The sequence below is a fragment of the Salarias fasciatus genome, chromosome 18 (genome assembly GCF_902148845.1).
Source record: "Salarias fasciatus chromosome 18, fSalaFa1.1, whole genome shotgun sequence".
NCBI lineage: Eukaryota > Metazoa > Chordata > Actinopteri > Blenniiformes > Blenniidae > Salarias > Salarias fasciatus.
Window position 1 is genome coordinate 11,699,660 of NC_043762.1, and position 23,937 is coordinate 11,723,596.

At 42.5% G+C, this 23,937-nt stretch overlaps 1 protein-coding gene and 1 pseudogene across 1 annotated transcript in view; both read right to left on the bottom strand.

Moving 5' to 3' along the window:
- LOC115405454 (obscurin-like) overlaps window positions 1-1,206 on the bottom strand; it is a 17,405-nt pseudogene extending 16,199 nt beyond the window's left edge.
- A 9,160-nt stretch (window positions 1,207-10,366) lies between these two features.
- LOC115405050 (receptor-type tyrosine-protein phosphatase N2) overlaps window positions 10,367-23,937 on the bottom strand; it is a 43,456-nt gene continuing 29,885 nt past the window's right edge. Inside the window, 8 exon segments of the mRNA XM_075410465.1 lie at window positions 10,367-10,469; window positions 16,640-16,844; window positions 16,847-17,015; window positions 18,247-18,278; window positions 19,354-19,671; window positions 20,922-20,972; window positions 20,975-21,077; window positions 21,079-21,189. Coding sequence (XP_075266580.1) covers window positions 10,373-10,469; window positions 16,640-16,844; window positions 16,847-17,015; window positions 18,247-18,278; window positions 19,354-19,671; window positions 20,922-20,972; window positions 20,975-21,077; window positions 21,079-21,189 — 1,086 coding nt within the window. The 3' untranslated portion in view covers window positions 10,367-10,372.

Here is a 23,937-nt window from a genome sequence, read left to right on the forward strand (position 1 = left end):
GACATGCACTCCCGAGCCTTTTGTAAATAACCTTGTCAGTCAGCGAGCAAAGAGGGGGTCCAGAGGGGCTTGGGAGAGGGGGGGGGGGGGGGGGGGGGGGGGTATACCGGAGGAAATACAGTGTTGGACCTATGCAGTATTAAAAGTGGGAGGATTTAGGAAGCTGTTGGAAATACATCATAAAAAGGTATTATTTTCCTTGTGATTTTCTTCAGAGTGTCAGACGAGCCAGGGGGCTTCAGCTTCTTCCTTTATTTACTGACAAAATCATGTTAAGACATATTGTGGGGGAAGGGTAAGGCTTTCATTCCACTGAAACAGACATTTTATTATCGAAATGTGATGTAGATTAATAATTAAACGACAAATTAAACTACAGTGCAAAAACAGTAGAAATCTGGCAACCAATTAAAGTCAGTCATTAAAAAAAACTATGACTTTTTCTGAGATAAAGCAGCGTCAAAGTTTGTATCACTTGTCTCAAATCTGATCCACAACTCCACGTAAAATACATAACGCTAATTCTTTACTTTTTCACTTATTTTATTGAATGTGCATAACTTATTTTATTCCAGTGCTTCTCAATTATTTTCTGTTAGCCCCCCCCCAGCAAGAAGAAAACAATCTGCGCCCCGCCCCACCGCCCACTCTCCGCCGCAACTATAAATATTAGCAATTTGTCTATAAAATTGTTATAGGTACACCTCTGTATAACATTGTATCCTTGTTAACATTAAAGAAAACAAAAAAGAAAGCGATATAGCTCAACTTACAAGAATAACTTTATTAACATTGTTTATTAGACTGTAAAAGAAAAGATTTAAAGGGCATCAATCAGCCTGAAATTCAAAAATATAATATCCTTGTTTAACCTGTAAACATTTTTGACAGACTTATTGCACCATTTGCTGCTGGAAAACAAAATGAAACAAAATCAATAATAATAAATTCAAATTCACTTCAGCAACATTAACTCAGGAGCACAATATATAAAACACTAACACTTAACACTTTCGGGTGACTTTCTTTTGACTCACTATCTTCGTCTCTCTCCGCCTTTCTTTTCATCCCTGTTAAAAATTTTTTTCCAGTTTTCCATTTTGTCTCAGAGCTTCACATCGCCAGCACCTTGCAAAAAAAATCTACACCATAGAGCTAATACCATAGATCGTTAATAATGGATAGACCTTTCGTGACGTCACCCATTGCGTTCCCAAATGCCGTCTGCAGACTTCAGTGAGTCCAGCAGGACGTCTCCATATTGAACATTTGAAACCGGATGTAAATGTGATTGGCCCAGCCTGTCACGTGACCGCATCACGTGGACAGAGTAGGTGCTGTGAGAGAGCGATTTATGCAAAACTTTAACTTGTAATATAAAATCAACAGATGATTTATCTGAAAATCAGAGTCTGGTGAAGCCAGCACGGTTGTAAAACTAGTGATAGAGACCAAAACATGTCCTGACACGGGCGCTTTATATGTTTATTTTCACTCTGAAAATCGGTATTTTTCAATGGGTCCAATGAGACCGGGGCTCTTTTTGAAACCAGCATCATCGCCCCCTGCTGGAATTTCCCCGGAATTACAGCTTATGTACTTCCGCATTGTCTTCATGTTTTATGAGCGGAGGTTGGCGCTTGGCTAGTACTTCCTGCGCACACTCGACAATGAGAGCGCCACTGGCAATTACACTTTATTGTAGTACAGCGGGAAATAAAAGCATGTTCCCCAGGTTCATCACCCCCCCCCCCCGCCATCGCATCGCGCCCGCCCCACTATTTGAGAAGCACTTTTATTCTAACAAAAAGAAGTAAGTGTCTCGCCATTACAAAGTAACATTGTGTTTGTTTATTGCCTTATTGAAAGCGTTGGTGTCAAACATAGGGCCCATAGGCCAAAATCGGGCTGGAAAAACCTCCAATATGGCCGCCAGACCGCCATGCAAGAAAATACTGATTTCTTTTTTCTTTTGCTTTCTTACAAATTTCTCAAAAGTAACAGATGCAGCACAACACTGAGATCCGAGCTGAGGCATCGAGCAAGCTAGCTCCATCACCGCTTTCAAACTGGCCTCGAAGTCATGCTGTCAGGGCGAGTTTGTGAAAACATGCAGAACACAACAGATACAGACTTTGTTTTTGGTATATTTCACTGCACTTTGCAACAAAATTGGCTTCATACTGAGAGTGTAGATGTTGATGAAATTGTTCGGTTTTGAAAAATATCCATATTTTCATCTTGTATACTCTGCGCCACATCAACGAAAAACTTTAAAGTTACTTTATAGTTACTTCAGCAGTACTTTATCGGTCCAGTCCACTAAAAATGAAATTGTGGCCCCTGAACTAAAATGGGTTTTCTTTAATGGGACAACACTGTCAGATGGTGGTCTGAAACGATGGGCTCGTCCTTCCATACCTTTAAAAGCCCGCTCTGGGGACTGAATCACATTCTGATTAGTCATTTTGGGTGATTTACTGTATGATATAATGGACAAAATAGCATTGCTACTCACATGTCAAAGAAAACCTAAAAAAACACATTCCAGAATTCAGTGCAGTCTGGAGAAACTTGTGTAAGAGTGGGCGTTTCCACCGGAGGTTAGAGGAAATATTTAAAATAAGGAGCCATGACCAAGACAGAGCAAAAACCCGGGTCGACATCGGCGTGGCTTTCCAATGGTGGAGGAGCTCCACGAATTGAAAGGTCTAAAAACAGAGGAGGACCTCGCTGTTTTTCTGCCGAACAGGCGAGTAACGTTCGTTTTGTGGTGATTCACTTTGCCCTGGAGCATCAGACAGTCCGGCCTCCGCTGTGTTTGTCAGCGATGCGTTTCTACACCCGTTGCCATGACAACTCAAGGGTGGAGTCCAGGGTGGAGTCTGAAGGGAAGGGTGGGTCTTTGTTTTCATTTCAAATGTCAACAACCTCTCTCCTCCTTCTCTCCTACATCACTAACTACACCTTTAAGGTGTTGTGTCATTGTGGCATAAAACTTTATGTCAGGTATGATCAGAAGAGGCACAACTCATTAATTTATCCACAGTAAAATGGTTAATAACTGAAAAGAAAAAATAAATTATTTGATGTGCAGCTAGCTACTAGGCCATAATAAGGCAAAGAAAGGTACTTACTTCAAAAATCATCAGTATGCGAGGGTCTCTTGGCTTTTTCAGGTGCTTTTTGTTACAGCCCATTTCAAAATAAAAGTTGATTCTGTGAATTCCTAAATCAAATGAAGAAAGGATAATCAGCTATTTGTCCTTCAATATGGGTATTTGCATCGTTGCAGCAGCAAGTGGACAGTAATAAAAGCAAAAAAAAAAAAACAAAGCGAACATTAACAATAAATATTACAAACAACGACAACAGGAATTTTCTTTCTTGTACGATAATTCTTGGTAGTGACTGGAAATATATGGATAAATTCAAACCTCTATGTTGCAGAATTGGCACCAAATGAAACTTTCATTTAAGATAATATGTTTGCATTCTGTTATCTTGATGAACAAATTTACAGCAATGAGCATAATTAGTTTGATTTGTTTTACCTGTCAGATACAGTTCTTACAGTTTTCCTGCATTTACTGACTGGAAAATAACCAAATATAATAAATACACATGAATGTTTAGCTGTGGTACCACAAATTTATGAAAAAAAAAAAAAAAAACAAACACCCAGAACACATAAATCCTAAAAATAAATGTTAAAAAGAGATGAATAAAGCCCAGTTATCACACCTCTAAAACAGGCCAGGCTCACTCTCTCCCCCTAGTGGTGACTTTCAGACACGACTCCTCAGCTCAGACAGACATTACATCATCTCAACTTCCCTATTTGAAAATAAATAAATAAAATATATTTAAGGGAGGGAGAAAAAAAAAGTCTACACCCAGTGACGGTTACACAACGGCCGCCATTATTGGGCAGCCAGCTCGCAGTCAAAGGCTGAGCGAGGCCGCCCACGACATCGCCTCCCTCCCGCCCGCCTCCTCGCCCCTCAAACACTACCAGGCCACCGCAGCGGCTAAAAACATTTCCAAGGCCGCTCCGCTCGGAGTGCTCACCGTCAGTATTATCTAATCAGTATTGGATTGTTCCAAATGAAATGTAAGGGTGTGAGTCAGCCTCCAGGTTCGTTTCATGTCCGGGCGCAGTGTGTAGGCTCACTTTTATGATTCATACGGCGCCCGCGTGAAAGCTTTTGCTGCAGGCCCAGTGAACTGGCCGCCGCTCCCCGAGAGGAAACCGCTCACAGAGGAGAGAAGGGAAAAAAAGGGAAAAAAAAAAAAAAAAAAAAAGGAAGTTTTGTTGTGTTGTTGGTGGCTGAGGTTGCGCAGGTCACCGACTACTTTGTTGGGAGATACTTTTGTTGTTGTAATATGCTAATGCGGCGGTGCTGAGCGAGGTGTAAGGTTGAGGGCTGTGGCGTCGCTGCCTGGTAAATGGATGAAGGGGAGTTCTCACACTGGATGAGATTAAGGATAAGTGTATGGGAGGAGGAAGAGGAGGGACTCGTGTTCTGCTGCCACTTCATGCAGCCTTTTCACTTCAACTGCTTTTAGCACGGCTCAACATTAAAGCTCGGCTCGTTCGATAACAGGAAAGTACCAGCAAGTTGGGACGCGGTGTCAAATGCAAGTAGAAACAAAATGTATTAATTTTGTAAGTCTGATAAACTTACATTTTACAATTTCCGAAAGGTCAAATCATCTCCACTGTCTCCCGCCAAACACATGGGACACGGGGGACATTTTTTTTTCCCCATGTAATGATTGAACAGTTTGAATTGTATGCTCGTGTTAATGCAGCATTATAATGAAGCAAGTCCAAGAATATAAGACACCGTATATCCAGAAACGACAGCAAAGTGTATCTCCCAAAGAAATAGTAAAGTACAAGATTTTGTTCGCCATTTGAAAAGAAAGCCTTACAGACGCTGAGTAAAGAGAAGACACAGGAAACCAGCTGATACGCTGACTCTTAACCTCCACTTGTAATGAGATCTTCTCTGAATAAAATCGCTGCTGCTGCTAATCACGGCGGGAGACGACGACGATGAGAAGACACTGTTCTACAAATGAGGCGAATTACACAAACAAGACTTAATTCTGCCTCTTTTCAGCCTGTTCGTCACAGCACTTATTGTAAATGTAGCTTTGACTGTCACTGAGGGAAACACACGAAAGTCTGCTGCCGTGCCTCTAGAGTGGCCTGAAAAAATACACGCCAAATACATTGTTTTCAGCATCTCTTTATACTGACTTCGTTTTCAAAACGTAGCAGTGAAAATGCAAAACTTTTCAACAACAAAAACACAAAAATAATGCGTTTTCACTTGAAACATCATCATTAAATGGGGCCTCATATCCTTCTCAAGGCCACTGCACTGTAATGAAAACACCCGCCACCAGTCGGAGCTACAGAGTCATCAGATTGCGAAAAATGGTACAAGCAGTCAAACACGGATAATTATCTGCTTCTGTCAGTGCTAGCCATAATTTGACGTCATTTACCCAAACGTTGGAATTCGGCCGACTCTGAGAAGATAATGTAGCTCATCATGACAAGGAATTCCCACAATGTGTTTCTCTTACAATTTTTTTCAAAGAAAGTTAGGAAGTAAATGGAAGTTCGGTATGATTACAAACTCCTGAATTAGTTTTTCTTTCTTCTGTTTTAGACAAATCAACGGATCGCTTGGAATAATAATCCTGTTATTGAGCTGAAAAAAATGAATTTCCTGTAACATTTGGCTTTATTACATCCCAAATTGGTCACATTTGGCTTCTTGGCTAGTAGCCAAGCAGCTTGTCAACATGGTGTTTCCCCAGATGAAAAAAATAAGAAAAGATGGTAATGACAATGGGTTTTTTTTTCTTTTTTAAATTATTAGTTACTGAATTCAAAATTCAAAGACTGTAATCATGATTTCCAGATGTTGGCTCTGAAAGAAAAAGTGCTGCAGACCAGCAGTACCTTATGAAAATAGCGTTAAAAAAAGGAATTTTTATAAAGAGATAATTCTTATTGACTCAGGTCAATTATGTCTCAGCCCTAAATAGTATTGCTAATTTGTCAGATGGCCCTTTGAACCCATTCCTATGAAGAGGATCTTCAGCCAAGTGCCTACAATGGGTGCATTTTCACAACTCTAGTGCAGCAGCCACTATTTTTATTTTGGACAAACAACAGCTGCCTTCAATAATGAAATACCAAAGTTTGGAAGGAATCACACAGACTTCAAAGAGCACACAGCCAGAAAGAGAAAGAGAAGAAAAAAGAAAAAATCTTGGTCCAAACTTTCATATTTGATGATGGTGCAGCTGTACAGATCTCAAAGTCCAGAGATGATCTATAAATGATGAAGACTTCCAGCAGCACAGTCATAAATGATGGGAAAGAATTGATTTCATGAGCGTTGGGTTTCAAATTGTGTTACTAACCAGCTGTTAGTGTGGTGGAGGAGGTAAAGGAGGGAAAGGCCACGGGCATGCTGGGTAACTCGGGAGTGTGGGAGTGACTCGGTGTCACTCCGTAGCTTTTGTTTCCGCTCTGCGGTGAAGGAGACCGCCGTTGCCACAGAGGCGAGGAGCCGGGCGGCCCCGGAAAATAAGCGTGGCGCCTCTGACAAATTGTCAAGGCGGCTCCCCCTGCTGGGCTTTCACCGCGCTCACAAAAAAGAAACCCCCAGGTCTCTCTCCTCCCTCCCTCCCTCTCTCTCCCTCCGATCCATCACTCTCCCCAGTGTATAGCCCGCCTTTCACTCCCAGAATAGGACAACAAAGACAAAAGGTGCATTAGAACGGCAGCAGAACAGTACAGGCCACCCAGGGACTCAATACAGCAGCGCAGCAGCGCGGCGAGGTGCCGGGCGAACAGCGGGGCCGGGCGGCGGGGGCGGACGGAGAGTGTGTGTGTGTGTGCGTGTTTAGGTATGTGTGCAAGCTGTGTGTGTGTGTGAATCTTACAACCCCAAGCCACCCATACCCCACCTGCCCGTACTCTCAGTACACAAACATGAACTTCTCCTATTTTCTAAGATCAATTTCAGGAACTTAAACTGTTATTTACAAGTTTTATATTTCATCATGCTGCTGTCCAGGTGAAGCTCTTCTCAAGGATCGGCCTTGTTCACTTGAAAAATGCCAAAGCAAACTTTTCATTAGTCTCAAAGTCTTCAATAAGGAGCCGGTGAACACATCTGTCACACATTTTTTGTAAAATTACAACTTTTTTATATAAAAAAGGGAACAAATTCACTAAAATCTGTTCAGATTCAAGGTGATTAATCAACTAGGTGTTTAACCATGAGCTCCCTCAGTAGCAGGCACCAAATATTTAACAGATTATTCACAGACAAATCTGCTAAAAGTGCAGATAGTTTTATAATATCATGGTGGAAAGGTAAAGAAATGTCTTCTTGCAAAACCAATTAATAGTTTTACTGAGATCAGGGTCAGAAAAGGAAAAAAAAAAACAAAACCAGTGTCTGTAATCATTCCAATGGAGTGACTCCTGCTGCGAGCATTGCTCACCACATTAGCACCACATTCTCAGTGTTGCATTCTGGGTGTCTGTCCGTATGACAACAGTGCTCGGAGCCACTGAAAATGAAACGTTTTGAAAACGCTCTGACTCCATGTCCATGGAGACAGGTGCAAATTTAATTTTCTTGAAATGCCAGTGTAATAAAGGGAAATAGGTTTGTTTTTCAGAAACCTCACCAAACTTCTAATCTCAATATGTACTATGCAGTACTCACAGTATTTTTCAGTAGTATGTTCGGCGTGGATTTTCTCCTTAACTGCTTTGTCTGTTTAACAGTGTAGAAAGTTTCAAAGGAAAGTTAGAGGACAAAAAAGAGAACGGATGGATGTGTAGGGACAAAAATATACACATCAATGCCAATGAGCTTGTACTAACAAGATAAGGGATGAATAAACCAAAATAATTACAACGATCACAGCAATCATAATCTCATAATTGCCTGGAAGTCCAAACTCGGTGTGTTTTGTGGATTTCATTATCAAAATTAAGGTATTTTCCTCTATAGTTGAGTCTAAACTATCTTTTTTTTTCACCCGAATAAACGAAAATCACCTAAATCAGAAGGTCAGTGTCGTTAAACTATTCCTTTGATCTTCTCTCATTTCCTGAGCTGTGAAATGCCCCCGGTGGTCCGTGGGAAAAAAAAGAACACTTGAGCGTGGCTCATTCAGTGAAACGTCTCGCAATCCTGTGACTGGAAAACTTCACCCTCGTCATTTTGGTGTCCAAGGCTGTTTGGTTTTTACAGGCGTGTTTAAGGACAAATTGGTTTTTTCTTTCCTTTTCTTTTCTGACGTCTCTCTTCTCTCACTGAGGTCTGACAGTTCAAGGGTTACGATCTTCTTCGTGTTCTGCTGCAGACTCCGCTCGGCCATCATCATCTACCCTTCAGACGTTTCTCATTATCGAACCCCTGACAAACTTTTCCTCTCGCTTGCTAACTTAATAATCGTTCTCATAACGGGGGAAGGAGCCGTCACTTTGAGCCTGGACTGTTTGTATAGCAGAAACTCCCTTCGGGGAGCCGCTAACGAGTCCGACCGCTCGGCTTCCCGGCCTCGTCTGACCTCTTTTCAGGCAGCATCGCCGCGCTCTCAGATCTCTGCAATCAACACGGTGATGTTCAATGCAGCCTTAATGAGAGGTGATGATAAAAGCTTGGGATTCGTGAGGTTGGTAGCTCCCCCCCAGAAAGTTTATTTGCACAATTCAAACAACTTCAATCACAAAATGCTGAAAATTTCTCTCTGCATTGCCCTCAGAGAAACTCAAGCTTTTTACAGACTACACGAAACAGTTAGTAATGTCTGGATCAGTTTAAGTTGGTTGCAATATAAATATATCAGCTCCACAGTCTGGGTCACAAATCAACCACTCTATTTGTCCAGAAAGCTTATCATAAGGAGAATGAAAAAGCAGCTGCCCCTGCATTTGTATTCATCTCTTGGTCACTGTTGCCCTATCCAATATGGCCGACGTAGCCCATGTGGAGTCCACCTATTTATGTCTGTGGCTCAGGAGCCCATGAAAAGTCACCTGCAGGGAGGTGGGAGGTAGCACACAAACTAGTTTACATGAGCGAGGAAGTGACAAACTGTGGGAGAAAAAAAGCACATGAATCCAAGGAAACAAACTGAGAAAGAAGCAAAGTGAAGAACTGAAGAGTGGAGATGGAGACGGAGGTGAGGACAGTGAGGAATGGATGATGGTGAACGAGTGAGATACTGAAAGAAAGAGAGCGAGAGGGTTCAGGAGGAGTTCAGTCTCATTAATAAATGATTGCAGGCGGCGGCTCGACTCAAACACGTCAATAATGCTCATTGCCTTACTTGCGCCCCACCCAAGAGTAGGAAAAAAAAAATAACGTGTTGACAGAATGAAAATAAGGCGACGTCCTTGGATTGCTACTGTGCAGAGGGCGCCGTTCTCGCTCCCCTTTCTTCACTCCTGATTTTAATGCCCTTTGCCGCTCGGGGGAGGGGGGTTTGATCCCAGCCGTTCGCCCTCTGCGCTCCGTCCTGCGGGGGGGGGGGGGGCCGTGGAGCTGCTCGTCTTCTGCGCGGAATGTCTGAGCAGCGTCGGTATGTGCTGCTCGCCCTTGGAGAGAATTAACGCCCAGAGCCGGCAGGTAGAAAGTGGGAACGCAAAGCACACGGTGTTTGCTGTGAGTCACCGGCAGACCTCTGCTCTCACCGCGTTTCATGTCTGCAGGAAGAGTCCACTGTCGCTCTGAAATGCTGCTAATTTTGATGCAACTCTCACTTTTAATCAAAAATTTAAATCAATCAATAAACAGTTGTGATCGTGCCTTGAATTGAACGGATTCATCCGAATCAGAATGTTATCAATATTTCTGCAGGTGACGGTGACAGGTTTCCATTTATTTGATTCAACTACTCATATTCTGTGTGATATTGTGGGATTTATGCTGAGGAAAATGAATGCATGTGTGAAATTTGTCACCTCCAGCGTGCTGGCTCGGCATCAAACAGACTTCATGCATTGAAAAAAAATTGGCATTTTTAACCAGAACAGGTGCGTCGTTTCTCAGTGGCAACAGATTATTCAGAGTGGCAGCTTTATAGTACATGTGGTGGGTTTCTTTTTTTTTTTTTTTTTTTTTTTTTGAACATACTCTGTGATGCAATTTGACAAACGGCAGGCTTCAGCTTGGAGAGAGGAAAATCAGCTGTGGGTTGTAGAAGGTTTAGGATGGAGGAAACTAGTTTTACCTGCTCGAGTATGACTGACACATTAGATTTTAATTTTTTTTTTTTTTTTTTTTTTGCTTTTAGTGAGGGGAAAAAGAAAAAGAAGCTATACATACGAGAGTTCAGCGAAGTCGGTCATCTGGATTTTGGCCATGCGGGCCAGGATCTCCATCAGGTGCAGGCCTTCGTCCGTCTGGAGCCCGCTGATGATGAGGAGGAGGAAATAGGAAGAGAAGGAGTATTAGAAATAAAACACAAGTAAAATTGAATATGATGGGGGGGGGACTGCACTGTAAATTGAACAATCTGATGACAATCACCTCCATAAATCCAGCATAACAGATGGACAGATGGATGGAACAGTATTATAACAAGGAGATCATTCATGTGATGTCCATATGGAGGAAAAATGTGATTTCCAACTTTTATTTCAGATGCAGAAAAAAACATTTTTTCAAGAAGCTTGACTTTCTTCAGAGTGGTTAGATTTAGATCATAAAATCAGCGTGAACAAGCACATGTAACACGTATGAAAGTGCAGACTTCCATGAAAACACTGAGACAGATTTCTACTTTTTTAAGCCTTTTTTATTGACACAGGTATCCACTGTTTGCCCTTGCACCATTTTTAATGTAGTTTCATATGCATAGCTATGTTTTAATTCCCGTTGTCCACTTCTTAAACTACTTTGATCCTTTATCCCCTATGGCTCCTAACAGTCGTTAACATCATTGTTGATTGTGTAAATCTTTGAAAGTCTAATGCAATCTAAATGTGTTACTTCCAAAGCTTTTGAAGCTAAAAGCTTCACTTTTCTCTCACTTGTGATAACTGTCAGATTTGCTGTAAAAACATCCAACGCGTTGCAGATAAGCTCGTGTGTGGTTTTAAAAAGACCACAACATCTACCAAAGTAGCGAGACTTTCCCTTTTGGACGTTGCAGCAGTTAAATCTGAGCAGAGGAAACCCACTGACGCTTCACCAAACCGTGAAGGAGGAACCGAGAATGGTGGAATAACAAATGAACTAGTCAATTAAGGCAGTCTCGATGCATGCAGGCCAATCGGGTGGGAGGAGAGGAGTGTGTGTGTGTGTGTGTGTGTGTGTTTTTTTGTCTGCGTGCTGGGAAACTGATTAAAACTCAATATCCCAACTCAAACTAATTGCTTCCTATCTGCTGCGGACTCGTCTGACCTCCCTTCAGTCAGACACAGGAAGCCTCCCGACAGCCGCAGGATCCTCAACATCTTAACGCGCAGCTTTGGGAGGACAGACTTTCTACAATTTGACCAAATCGGACAATGTTGGATTGGTCGTTCTTGTCTTTAGGTGCTTCGTTCAGGGGTCTTGCTCCATTCATTCCATGTCCTCCTCCACCATTAAAAAAATGGAAGGTTCACCGCATATAACCCGTCAATTCTAAAATATTCTTGCCAGAATGGAAAGATTGTCCAAATTCTGAATGAATTTAATTCAGTATTAAAACTGTACACAATGGATTCAGGTATCCCATGATGCAACGCTTGCAGTGCATAATGTTATTAGATTTTCTCATAATAACCTGATTAGGGCGACTCTGGAACAGGTGCAATTTAAAAAGAAGGAAGCGGTATGAGAAGTCAGTGACAGCTGCCGGATCTCCTCCCTGCTCAGTCTGCGTACGGCGGCGGCGGTCGGACCTCCGCTGAGCAGAGCAGCTGCCTCAGATCCGACGCCGTCGCTCTCCGTCTGCAGATGGAGCCCTCAATCCTGAACTACAATAAATCTGAATGTTAATTCCAAAACAAAGCATCTCAGCTTCGAGGAGGGATATGGTTCAAAATGGTAAATGTAAATACTTTGTTACAAAAGCGAAAGTTGAGTTTTCTTTGGCGTTAAATCCTTGGTGTGACCCTGAGAACGCTGCTTGTCAGAGGAATAAAATGATAGAGTGGAGTGTTATCGGTCCTCCTGCTGCCAGCTGTCAGACACCAATCAGATTCCTGCTCTGTGGGACCTGAAGTGCCCGAGGAGAGGATTGCTGCATGTAGTAATAGAAAAGCCAGAGGTTTCAGCCAACAAAGCAGAGACCATTTCTCCCCACATCAAAGGCTCTGAATGCCCTCAGGACTCCTCGAGAGATCTTCAATACGATAAAGAAATATCGAAATCCACAACCGGACCACACAAGCAGAAAGAGGAGGAAACACATGGTCAGCCCAGTGATCGGCCCTTCCTGAGAGCTGTTTGGAAGCCAATTTGTTCCAGAACACAAACAAATTTTATCCCAATAAACAATTTACACGGACTTAATTTGTTTTGTTTTTTTTTTTTTTTTTTTTAATCGCATCCTCTGGATAAAGATACCAACAAATACAAAGTGCTGTTTTATCAAAACAATTCAACCAAAAAGGGAAACGTGTTATGATCAAGGAAAAGATTTTTTGATTCTAACAAAGCCGAGGAGGTAAAGAGGAGATGAAGGGATGAAAAACCGATCGATTTTCTGCTTAGCGTCTCTTTGTTTCTTACTTACTTGCTTACTTATTACTCTGTCAGACTTTCATGGGTCTCATAGTGACTTCAGAAAACATCCAGTTTGGAGAGACTGGAAACTCCTTGAAAGAGTTTTGGATTTTTCAAATTCCTCATTGTGAACAATTGAGAACAGGTGAATTACAAGCTCAATTAATGCAATTTATGATGTCCACGGCGGCTGCTGCCTGGCAAACTGTCCACTAAACGCATTTTTGATTTGGGACACTGTGTTTATGAAGCGTTTTCACTGAAAAGTTACCTGTTTGGCAAGCAAACGAGGCTTCATGCTCAAGCAAAAAGGCTTTTAGGAAAGAATACATGCAGTTGGAATCAGATGAATAAAAGTCTCAACCCTAATTTTTCAAAAGGTGAGTGAACGCCGCAAAACTCATTCAAGTTTTAACATTTCCACTTATGCAGATGCGTGTGTTCATAAAAAAGATTTTGATGGACTCTGAATTAGTGAAACTACCCTGAACTGTGTTCTAATGGTGAGCTGAAAGCAGCTCAGCATCGGTCCCTGCAGGCCGGCAGAGACAAGGAAATCATGTGAGTGGATAAAAAACATGATCGGTACATTTAAAGCTTGTGTGTGTGTGTGTGTGTCAGCTGATGAGTCACCCCGTCCTCTCCCTTGGGCCTCAGGAGGAGATAAAACGCTAAAACCACCACGATGTTCCCTCCATCACCTCTCACTGACGACGGGTCACCAAAATGTCAGCATCTTACATCCAGTCTGCCTCGTTACTCCTGCAGTCGCTAATGCTCACATTTTTATTTATACCACCGCATCACTGGATTTCTAAGGAAATTTCACACATGTATGTGAACAAAAACACATTCAAACCCTAAAATCTACGACTTGCAGTTTGAACAGTTTCCTGTAAGTCAGTCCTGATATTTAATATTGAAGAATATTGATATTTTAGGACGACGGAGGCCCAGACAGGACTGTGACTGTGTCACCAATGTCTCAGGACAACTGAATCGGGTCAATGGGGTTTCATTAGATGTCTTGGAAGATGTTTCTTAAGTGGCTTCATCAAATCGCACTGTTTATACAGTAAATTTCACACAAAAAAAAGGAAAATAAAAAAACAAGAGGACAGTTTAATGTCTGTCCAAATGAAGCACTAAGCTGCTTTTCAAAGCAGGTGACAGCTGACAGTAGATATTTAGCCAAGTGAACTTGATTGGTTGCCTTGGGATTTTTAAATGGCAGTTTTGTGAACGCTAAATCCAAGCTAGCCTTCTTAGCACATGTTAAACTTTCAGATTTGGCCCAATTCGAAGACAAATCAATCACCGGCACCTCCAAAGCTCACTACTACACTAAAGTCCGGTGAAATTCAACCCATTCAGGGAGTAGGCAGCATGGATAAATTAAAATAACTCTACGGATGCTAACTGTTCTCCATGTAAACAAAAATAAATGTTATTGGTGACTGCTGACATATTCTGAGAAAGCTCTGATACAGAGGAGTATTTATTTCACATTGGGATGATTTTCAAACTGATTTTTTTCCTTCTTTGTTTCTTTTCCACACTTTGGTGAAACCCAAAGCGGCATGTTTTCCACGTCTGGGCTGATGCTGCTCTTCAGCATCTCTCCAAAAGAGATTTGACACAACGCAGACAGTCAAGGACGACGCTGGAGCACTTTTGAAGTTCAGCAATCTCGCAAAAATGTCAAGAGACACTTTGAAGGGTCTGTGCAGAGGGTGAGAGAGGGATAGGCGCGACTCTGGACGCTTAAAACCTCCCAGCTGTTCACTGAAGATCAGAACATCCAGGCTTTCCAACCACTTTCACAAAGATTCAGGAGATGTGTCCTGATTTATGCTTTACTGACGGTTATTAGAGATTTATTCAATGCATGTGAAAGTTGTCAAGTTGGGGAGGGGCTTATATATTCTGATTTTTGTCGATTTGCAGTTTACCGTAGAATAATTCACTGTAACAGCCTGAATGGAGATTTGATCAGAAATTGAACTGCCTATTTATCGGATGAGGATGTGTACGATAACGGACACAGCTGATGTAGAGGCAGTTCAAGGAAAAAGACTCACGCCTCCCGAATGAATCGAATCTCGAGCGCGACCTCCAAAACACATCACAAAGATGTTTTTTCTTTTCTTTTTTTTCCCCCGTCTACAATATAACATTTATGGCTTTGCTGCCACGTACGTCTGAATGACAAGTAGCAAGACGCGAGGGACAAACAAAAGGGATGAGCCACCGGGGCCTTGGGGCCTGAATCACGTCGACGCAACAAGTTTGAAAACCAAACACTGGAGCGAACATTTCTAAAGGTCTTCAATCTCAAACTTGCGGATCGAGGAAAGGAAAATGTAGTGAAAATGACCCTGCCCTGAGCTGTGAATAAGAATGCAGGGAGGAGACGACCCGCGGTGTCGTCTGCTCGCATCCTGCGCGCCGTTTCTTCGGTGCGGCGCCAGGTTCGCCGGCTTTGTGATGTATGAGAATCCAAATTTTCCCTTGAAAGCAGCCACAAAGGAACGGAGGATTGGCGTCTTGCAGGGAAAAACACATTTCCTGCTCCTATTACTGCGAGAGCAACTCCCTCATCATCACCGTTCAAAACAAAGGAAAAAAAAAAAAAGTCATGTATTGTAGACACACACTCACACACACACAGTCTTCTTTTTTTTTTTCCTCTCGGTAAGAAAAAAAAAAAGCTCTATTTTTTTCAGCCTGGTGTGAATTGGTACCTGACGTGCAACTGAAGTGTCCGTCTGCTCCAAATGTCAGAGGACTTTCAGCATTTCTCAAACAGCATTTAAAAAAAAAAAAAAAGACTTTTCGGCACTTTCTTTTAACAAATGACGAGTTGCTAAAGTGACTCTTTACACCACCTTTTGGTACAAAGCGGTACTGCAGGACCGGGCGTGAGGGCTGAGGAGGGAAACCTTGACAAAACAACATACAGCTTTGAACTGCTTTTATATACTTTGGTGTGTGTAGGTGGAACTGGAATTAATTTGTGTTTCCTGGAGAAGTGGGAAAACTCTTAGTCAGCCCTCGACGGCGGCCATATTGCTGACTCAAAAATAAGCGGGTATACGGCATACACCCTGGACTACACCACTGATTCTTAGCCAATTCACCATTTTTAGCCATTTTACTGTATTTGCTTTATTTAAAGTTTTGTTGCATTTGATATCTGTTTTTGTGCTGTATACGAGATGTTCAGTCCATTGTTGGTTTTTCAAAATTACATTTTTTCTGTCTATATTTCAACTATTCTTTCAAACTATGAAGAAAAACTCCCTTCAACTTTTCTGATTTCAAAATGAGATTAAAAACATTCAATCACGTTGATTTTGTGAAAGCAACCAAAACATTTATAACATAAAAATAGGCATTATGAAACGGACATAATTTAATGCATTTAGAGATTTATCAGGCCATCACGTGAATGTTTTCAAATTTTGATGACGAAGAGTAAAATTTTACAGAATAATTCTCATGATATTGTACGAAGACTGAAGGCTGGTTGTGAAGCATCCTGACGTTCTATTGTAGGATCTGTGTGGACGCATTATGTTACTTCATCATGTCTTTTTCTTATCTTTAGTCTTTTACCGCAGCGAAGCTCAATCTGTGAGCAGCAGGGACTTGGTCTGCCCTGAATAAACCTCATCTTTCTAAAAAATGAGCCAGCCTTAGAAACATTTGCTCTTCTTGGTCATTGGAGGGAATAGTTGGTGACTGTAACCTCTGGGCTTATTGAAAGGAAAGAAAGAGGTGTTTGATATTGATGATTTTCATTTTTTTGCTTCCTTTCCACAGTTAAAGTCAATATTGCTCATTCTTCCACCTTCGGTACTCACTCTGAGTCTGTGATCACGTAGCCGAAGACGTCGTCGTCCGCCTTCTTCCTGCCGGCCTTCACGTCCAGCTGCAGCTCGGGGACGTGCATCGTCTTCTTGTGAGGCTTGTCGTACACCAGCGAGGCGGGCGGGGGCGCCACCTCCTTGATCCAGCCGGCCACCTCCGCCCCCTCCTCCACCGACTGCGTGGCGTCCTTCTTCTGCACGTCACGCCGGCGCCGGCGCTCGTACGGCTCTGCACGTTCTCCAGCCCCACCGGCTCGGCCGGGGCCGTCTCCACGGCGACGTCGTACCGCTCCCTCTCCGCCGTCGGGCCCGAGAAGGGGGTTTTGTCGAGGTAGGCGAGGAGCTTGGCGAAGAGGTTTCCGCTGTCGGCCTGACGGACGAGTCACATGAAGAGAAAAAAAAAAGCTCTTCAGATCGATGTACAAGTTTATTCACAACATGAAAACCATCTGATTCAGTCAGTGGATCAATCCCTCTCTGCAGCCGCTTCCACAGAAATGCATGCAACAAAGTTAATCTTTAAAAGAATGACAAACGGTCGACTGATCACTAGATGTCGGAGTGGCTGGAGCTCTTTCAGTGTGTTTACTCTGTAGGTTGCAGGTTTACTCAGCCTGTAGGCTGAATTCAGCAACACTCAGCTGGGCGGGTAAATCAGAGCGTAAATACATGTAGAAACGAGCCAAACTGCAGCCTCAAGGTTTGATTACGAAACTTTTCTGGCTTCTCAAAAAGAACAATTACGGGAAATACAGGGGGAAAAAAAAGCCTCACATTAGACGTAAAAACTCAGACAGAACTCTGTTGCTAGAGAAATTATTTGAATTTATTACAGATTAAAAAAAAGTGAAGGTTAAAATATTTAGCTTAATAAGAAATTAAAAATGTTACTTTAAAAAATTAACTCATGATGACAGAATTAATTTGCTATTTAAAATTATAAACCAAACCAACAGATGAAGCTAAAACAAGAGCAAATATGATCCAGTCTGGCATTAAGTGACAATCTATATGTTCTGTTTAAGTTCTACTTTCATTTGCAAAGCAACACATCTAGTTTTTTACTTTGTCATTTGTATCTTTACAGTGAAGAGTTTAGATCAGGACTGTCAAAACGTTCCAGTTCAGGGGAAACCATATCCTTTAATATGTAAACTTAAAGCTTTTCTTAATCATGGCACAGAGGATATGCCATGTATCAAAAACTAAAACTTCAATTAAGAGCGAATAGCTATAGACCATACAATTCACTCCTCTGCTCATCTCACAAAAAAAGGAAAACAATCAGGCTTTTCAGCTGAATTAATCATTTCTTAAAACCATGGTAACAAAAAAAAAAATGAAATAAACATTTTTGGTGTGCATGAAAGTCTCCAAACTTTCTCGTCCCGTCTCACATGAATACAAAACTCGCTGCTGAAATCTCAGAACATTTCCATTATGAAACGGCTCCTGTCAAACGCCATTTTTAAAGTTCTTGATAAAAGCGGAGGGGTTCATCTCCTTCCCCACGCACAGCATTACATAATTGCTTGTAACGTCAACCTTCGCTCTGACATTTCAGTTTCCTCCTCCTTTCACGGCGAGAAGCCACCACTCACCTTGTCCTTCACATTCGGCTCCTCTGTATCTGCCGGGAAGAGAGAGAACATGTATTCATCCGTCACAGCCGAGCAATAGAACGGGACAAAAAGGAGCCGTTGTGTTAATTTGACGTCATGAACTGAGAGTCTTCTCTCCAAAATTCTCAAGGACACTTTTTTTCTTCCAAAAGTACATTCTTTTTTATTGAATCATTCACTTTATGTATGTATACTCGCACATTTTTTTTTTTTCTTTCGGAATCGAAATGGGAAGTTTTTTCATATTGATGCATTATTGTTGTGGTAAAAAAGCTCGGCGCGGAGAGCGCTTACAAATGCATGAAACAGCTGAGACCCAGTGGATGGAAAGTTTAAGGTTTAAAAAGCTGTCTGGATCGAAGCGTGGACGTGAACTTCTCGCATTTTTTTTTAAAAAGACATCATATACAAGGATAATACCCAGACAAAATTATTGAAATCTAAAAAAATTAAATTAATTTTGTTATTTGAAATGAAATATGCGAATTACATAACAGGCTAAACCCACAACTTTTGTTTATGGCACTCAGAAAATTGTATCGACAATGTGGAATTTCTTTCATATTCCTGGTTTGAAAGAGAAGAAGCATTCTGAAAAGAAATAATAATAACTCCAAGGTAAAGTCGTTTACTCTTTTGTTAAGACACACTTTGAACTGGAATCATTGCTAATAGATTAGGGATTTATCTCCAATACACAGGAGAGCAGTATGTTGGCCAATATGAACTTTTTATGGTGCCTAAAAGCTATTAATAATACATTTCAATCTGAAGGACATTCATCATATATCGTAATTGTTGGGACGAGGGCTCATCCTCCCACACTCTGATGTTTCGAGTGTTGTGAAGCACTTTGACTCATTGTGTAAACATTTTCAGTCTGAGGTGTCCTCGGAGGACAAAGCGCCATTAAAAGCGAGCCGGATGTTTATTTATTCCCGCATTGATTTTGTGTCGGCTCCTTGTAAGCTCTTTTTGTTTAATGCCGCCTACACGATGATGTATGTACTACAGCCGTGCTTTCCAGAGTCGGCTCGATACTTTAATTATGTAAAAAACACACAAAATGAGTCTCTATAAATTTACCTTGAAGCGCCGCCATCGCAGCAGGAGAGCTCTCCTGTGGCTTCAGAGTGGGCGCCTTCTCCGGCAGGCCTCTCCTCCTCCTCATCCTCCTCCTCCTCCTCCTCCGCCGCCGCCGCCCTCGCCGTCCACGCCCACGTCCTCTCGGTCCGGGTCCCCTGATCCCGGTCAGGCGGCCCCTGTCGGGTCCCTGGTCCCGGTCCACCACCTGCAGGGCGTCTGCGATGAGCCTGGACAGCTGGTCCACGTCGTGCGGCGTCAGGTTGTCCACGTCGACGTGTTGCCTGCCGACGTTCTTCAGGACCTTCTCGATGAACCTCTCTGCGGGGGAGATGAAGGTTTATCACACTATAAAAGTATATGTGGACCTATCAAAATTACAGATATGAAAAAAGTTCTATGCACAAGGAAATGAAGGGGTAAAAACACTTTGATGTCCTGTTGACACTTTACCGTTTTATCATCTGCCGTTTTATTCCAAATAACCTGGAATTCCGAGCCACTGCAAGTTTAAATGCTCACACAACTCCAACCAGTACAACCGACCTCTGAAAGCCCCGTAAAAACTATTTATTGGAGGTTATGGTGAAATTGCTCCCTCTGCTAACTCTGCTTCTGTCTACCATCGTGCGAACCGTACCTGACTGCATGCAGGCGGACGATAATGCGGCCGCAGCCAACAGTCTGTGTTTCGAACGTCTGCAGCCCCATATATATATAAAAAAAAGAAATTAGCTTCCTCATTCATTTCAATGACAGCGCTGCTCCGCTGCAGCTGGGGGCCCAGCTGGGGTCCCGGACGGGGCGGCGGCACTAACGGCGCCGTCGTGTGGCAGTTGGGTTTAGAGAGCTCGCCTGCGCCACATTGCAATGCAACGGCATCTGGCGGCAAAATGAGCTGACCGACCTGCTGCAGCCGCCATTTCAGGAAAAACTCAGATTTCTTCCTATTTTTTAAACAAACAGGTGAAAAGAAAAAGTTTCACGATTGTGACTTTTTACCAAACGCAAGCATCAAAAGGGGCCGAAAACATTCATTTAAACCAAAGAACAAAGTCACATTAGCTAGTTTACTGTGTTGCTTCTCTCATTTAGATCAATCATTTGGAGACTGTTCATAATTAGTCACAAAGCCATTGATCCCTTATGGGGCACTAAATCACTGAAACACAGGTTTAATGGAAGAATAAAAGCTTTTTTCTTTGTTTCACTTGAGTGACATTTCAAATGAGTGGGGAAAAAAAAAGCTACTCTGGATCAAAAACATAAAATAAAATCACCTTATTGAGTAAAAATGAGCAAAATCACTCTATTTCAGAATTCAGAGCTCAAACATGAACGTGGAAGTTTTGAAGGTTTGCAGGTTTGAACCACAGCTGAAAGGGTTACCCTGAGGTTGACCCTTGACCCACGGCCACACAAGCTAGTTTGACATCATTTACCCTGAGGACGCTGTGATCCTGCATCGAGCTCAGCAGTGAGAGAGCGATTTGGACTGTTTTCAAATAAATTCAAACAGAGGGATTTCCACAAACAGGTAGGAAAATAAGAAATGTGTGCGAAAAACATACCGTCCACAGAGCTGAGGGGCTCCTTGCCGGAGCCGCCTGAGGTCTGCCCGTCTTCAGCAGCCGGGATTTCGGCCCCGGATTCTCGATGCCGTTGCCGTAGAGCGGCCGGAGGCGCAGGGAGGGGGCCTCCTGCTCGGAGGGGGCGACCCCCCCGCCAGTGCAGGGACAGACGCCCGGAGAGATACTGCCTGAGGGCAGCCAGGAGAAGGTCACCGTCAGCCTGCGAGGCCAGGAGCTGGATGTCTGGAGGTCGCTGCTTCTGCACAGGCTGGAAGGACGACAGAGACGAGAAGCCGGAGGGAGAGACATTCTGAGGAGCCGTCTGGGCCTTGGAGCGGTAAAAGTCTGCAGGGACGCCCGACTGGAAGCGCTCGCTCTGGAAAAACACAGCCACATAAAGTTCACACGCTGCACCTACTCTGAAAAGTTCATTTTTTTCTGATTTTTTGACTTTTTTTCTCCTACTAATGAGAGGGAAGATCCAAATGAGCCAACTTGTTAAACTTTTTCTCAGGTACACAGTTTATTCAAACAAGATGGTAGAATTCGATGGTGAAATTAAACAAAAATTCATTCGAAGAGAATTAAAACAAAGAAAATCCTGTCGTGACAAAACTGATTGAGAGATTGCCCCAAAAGAAAAAAAAAACATTAAGTGACAAGCTTTCTATGGACGTATTTCGAAATTTAAATGCTTAATATGCAGAACTATGGATTTTAAGTTTATTTGTATAACCTACACTTATAAAAAAAGTGTCACAGAGCAAAACAGCATATAAAAGTGCATCAAGGCATGTATTTGGAGCTTATAATATCATTTCAAGCCACTAGATGGTGTATTGAGTCTGTCCTCAGACAGAAAAATATCATTTACTTTAAATTACAGCTATAATCTCCACTAGTAAGTAACTTTAGCATTCAGTTCACAATTTGCAGTTATTGTTGTGTTTCCTGTAGATTCTACTGATTCTTCTGAATCTGAGGATGTTAATTGCTACTATATTCTGACTCCTCAATACACCCTCTTTGTGGTATAAAGCAGAATTACAAGACTGATGAGTTTTGGTTACTTTGGATAAAAATTGAAAAAAATGTCTGCAAAAAACCAAAATAACTATTATCTCACATAGTCTGCAACTGCTGCACTTAAAGGTTTACAACTAACCTTACTGTACCCTTTATTCTGTCTGGCTGGCTTCGAAAATGACAGAATATGTAAAAGTATTTGAGATTTTCTTGAATATTTCACACATAAAAGTGTCATGTGCTGTAAAATGTGTTGTCTTTGCACAAGCTGGAAAATAAAACATTGCTACTAAATGGGAATTTACATAAAAGACTGTTTGCAAAATTGTGAAAAAAATAATAGAACTGTTCATAGAAACTACATAAACAGTTTAAAAATCGCAGCTTCTGGTGAAGCAAAGACTTTTCACCATAATAATGACATGAATTGTGCTGTTAAGGCATTTCACTCCCTCCTCGGTCTGATAATGGCACAAATTGCACCCCATGCCTTTAGAGATATGAAACAAAAACAACAGAAAAAGCAGGCGTCATGCAGAATTGGGCTTTTCGCAGCTGCAGGAATCAAGACAAATGCCCACCTGCTCTGCAGCCATTCAAAAGTGAAACCATGTGCTCGAAATCACGAAGGGAGATACGGCTGTGCGGCTCAGGAGAAACTGTATGAACGTGACGGGAATGCAAACGACTGCAGAGCTGGAGCAAAACGTCTGCAACACTGTCGCTGCAGGTTTTTTTATACACCAGTATCACATCTGCTGTGATTTTCCTTCTGCCAAAATGTAAACTGTCAAAGTATTAAAAAAAATGGCAGAATGTAAAGTTTCTTTCTGTACTTCAGTAAACAAAATAAGGATTTAGTGAAATCATCTCCTTGTTGAATAAGAAGTTCAACACAACCCTGAACTTAAATTAGGTTTTAAAAAAAAAATGCACTTAAAATGTGAACAGACAGGATACTTCTGCGCCAACATCTTTTACATAACTAAAATCTGTCAGACTTTTTTGTCATCTGTTAGATGAGTGAAAGATCTGGATGCAAAAAGCAAAAGCTTGAATATGAAAGCCTTCATTTTAACAAATTAATTACCGACATTAAAAAAAAAAAGCCCATTTTTTTGTTGAACGAGGTATAATCCACTGATGCGGTGATATTAACAGATCCATCAGCCACAACAAAAGCAAACTGTCAGTGCCGACTCCATTAACGCCCACCTCGGAGTGCAGCGATGGCAAAAGCCTGCGCAACGGTAACATTATCATAACAATACCGGGAGAAACGGCTCCTCGCACTGCCGTCACACGTCTCCATGATTTGGACGTGCGGAGGCCCCTGGTGGTATTTGTCACCGGTATCTTTACTGGGTGCGTCACGACACTTGGTTGGGTCTGTGCCGCCTGTGCCCCTCGGAGGGGCCCCTTGAGGGCCACCCTCCGGTCCTCCTGCTGCTTCTTTTTTTCACTCCCACCAACAGGTGAGGCGGGTTGGAAAAGGGCCACGAGCCCCCCGAGCATCGCCTGCAGGCTGCACTCCAGTCGGGGTACTCTCCAAGTCCTCGGTACTGTCCGCAGCCCCCGCACACCCCCGCCTCCGGTGGGAGGAGGGAGGGGTGGGGGAGTGGAGGGCCCTCCGCAGATGTGGCGGGAGGGACACGGTGGAGTCGTGAGTTATTAATTAAAGCGATGAACTCCTGAACTCTCGGCTGGTATTATTTCGCTCCTCAACAGTCAAGCTGGGAGAAGCCATCAGTTAGAGAGCGGAGGAGGCTAGCAGTGTGTGTGTGTGTGTGTGTGAGTGTGTGTGTGTGAGCACTGAGGTGAAAAAAAAAAAAAAGAAACCTTCAAATTTGTTCTTTCAGACTGAGAACTACTGGAGGAAAAGTTGTGGAAGTTTTAGAAGTGTGGTGTGGCTGGCCCTCTTGCCCTCTCGCCTCACAGCTGGAACAATCCGAGTGTGAGTCTGGATACGGATCGTGGTCCTTGAAGTGGA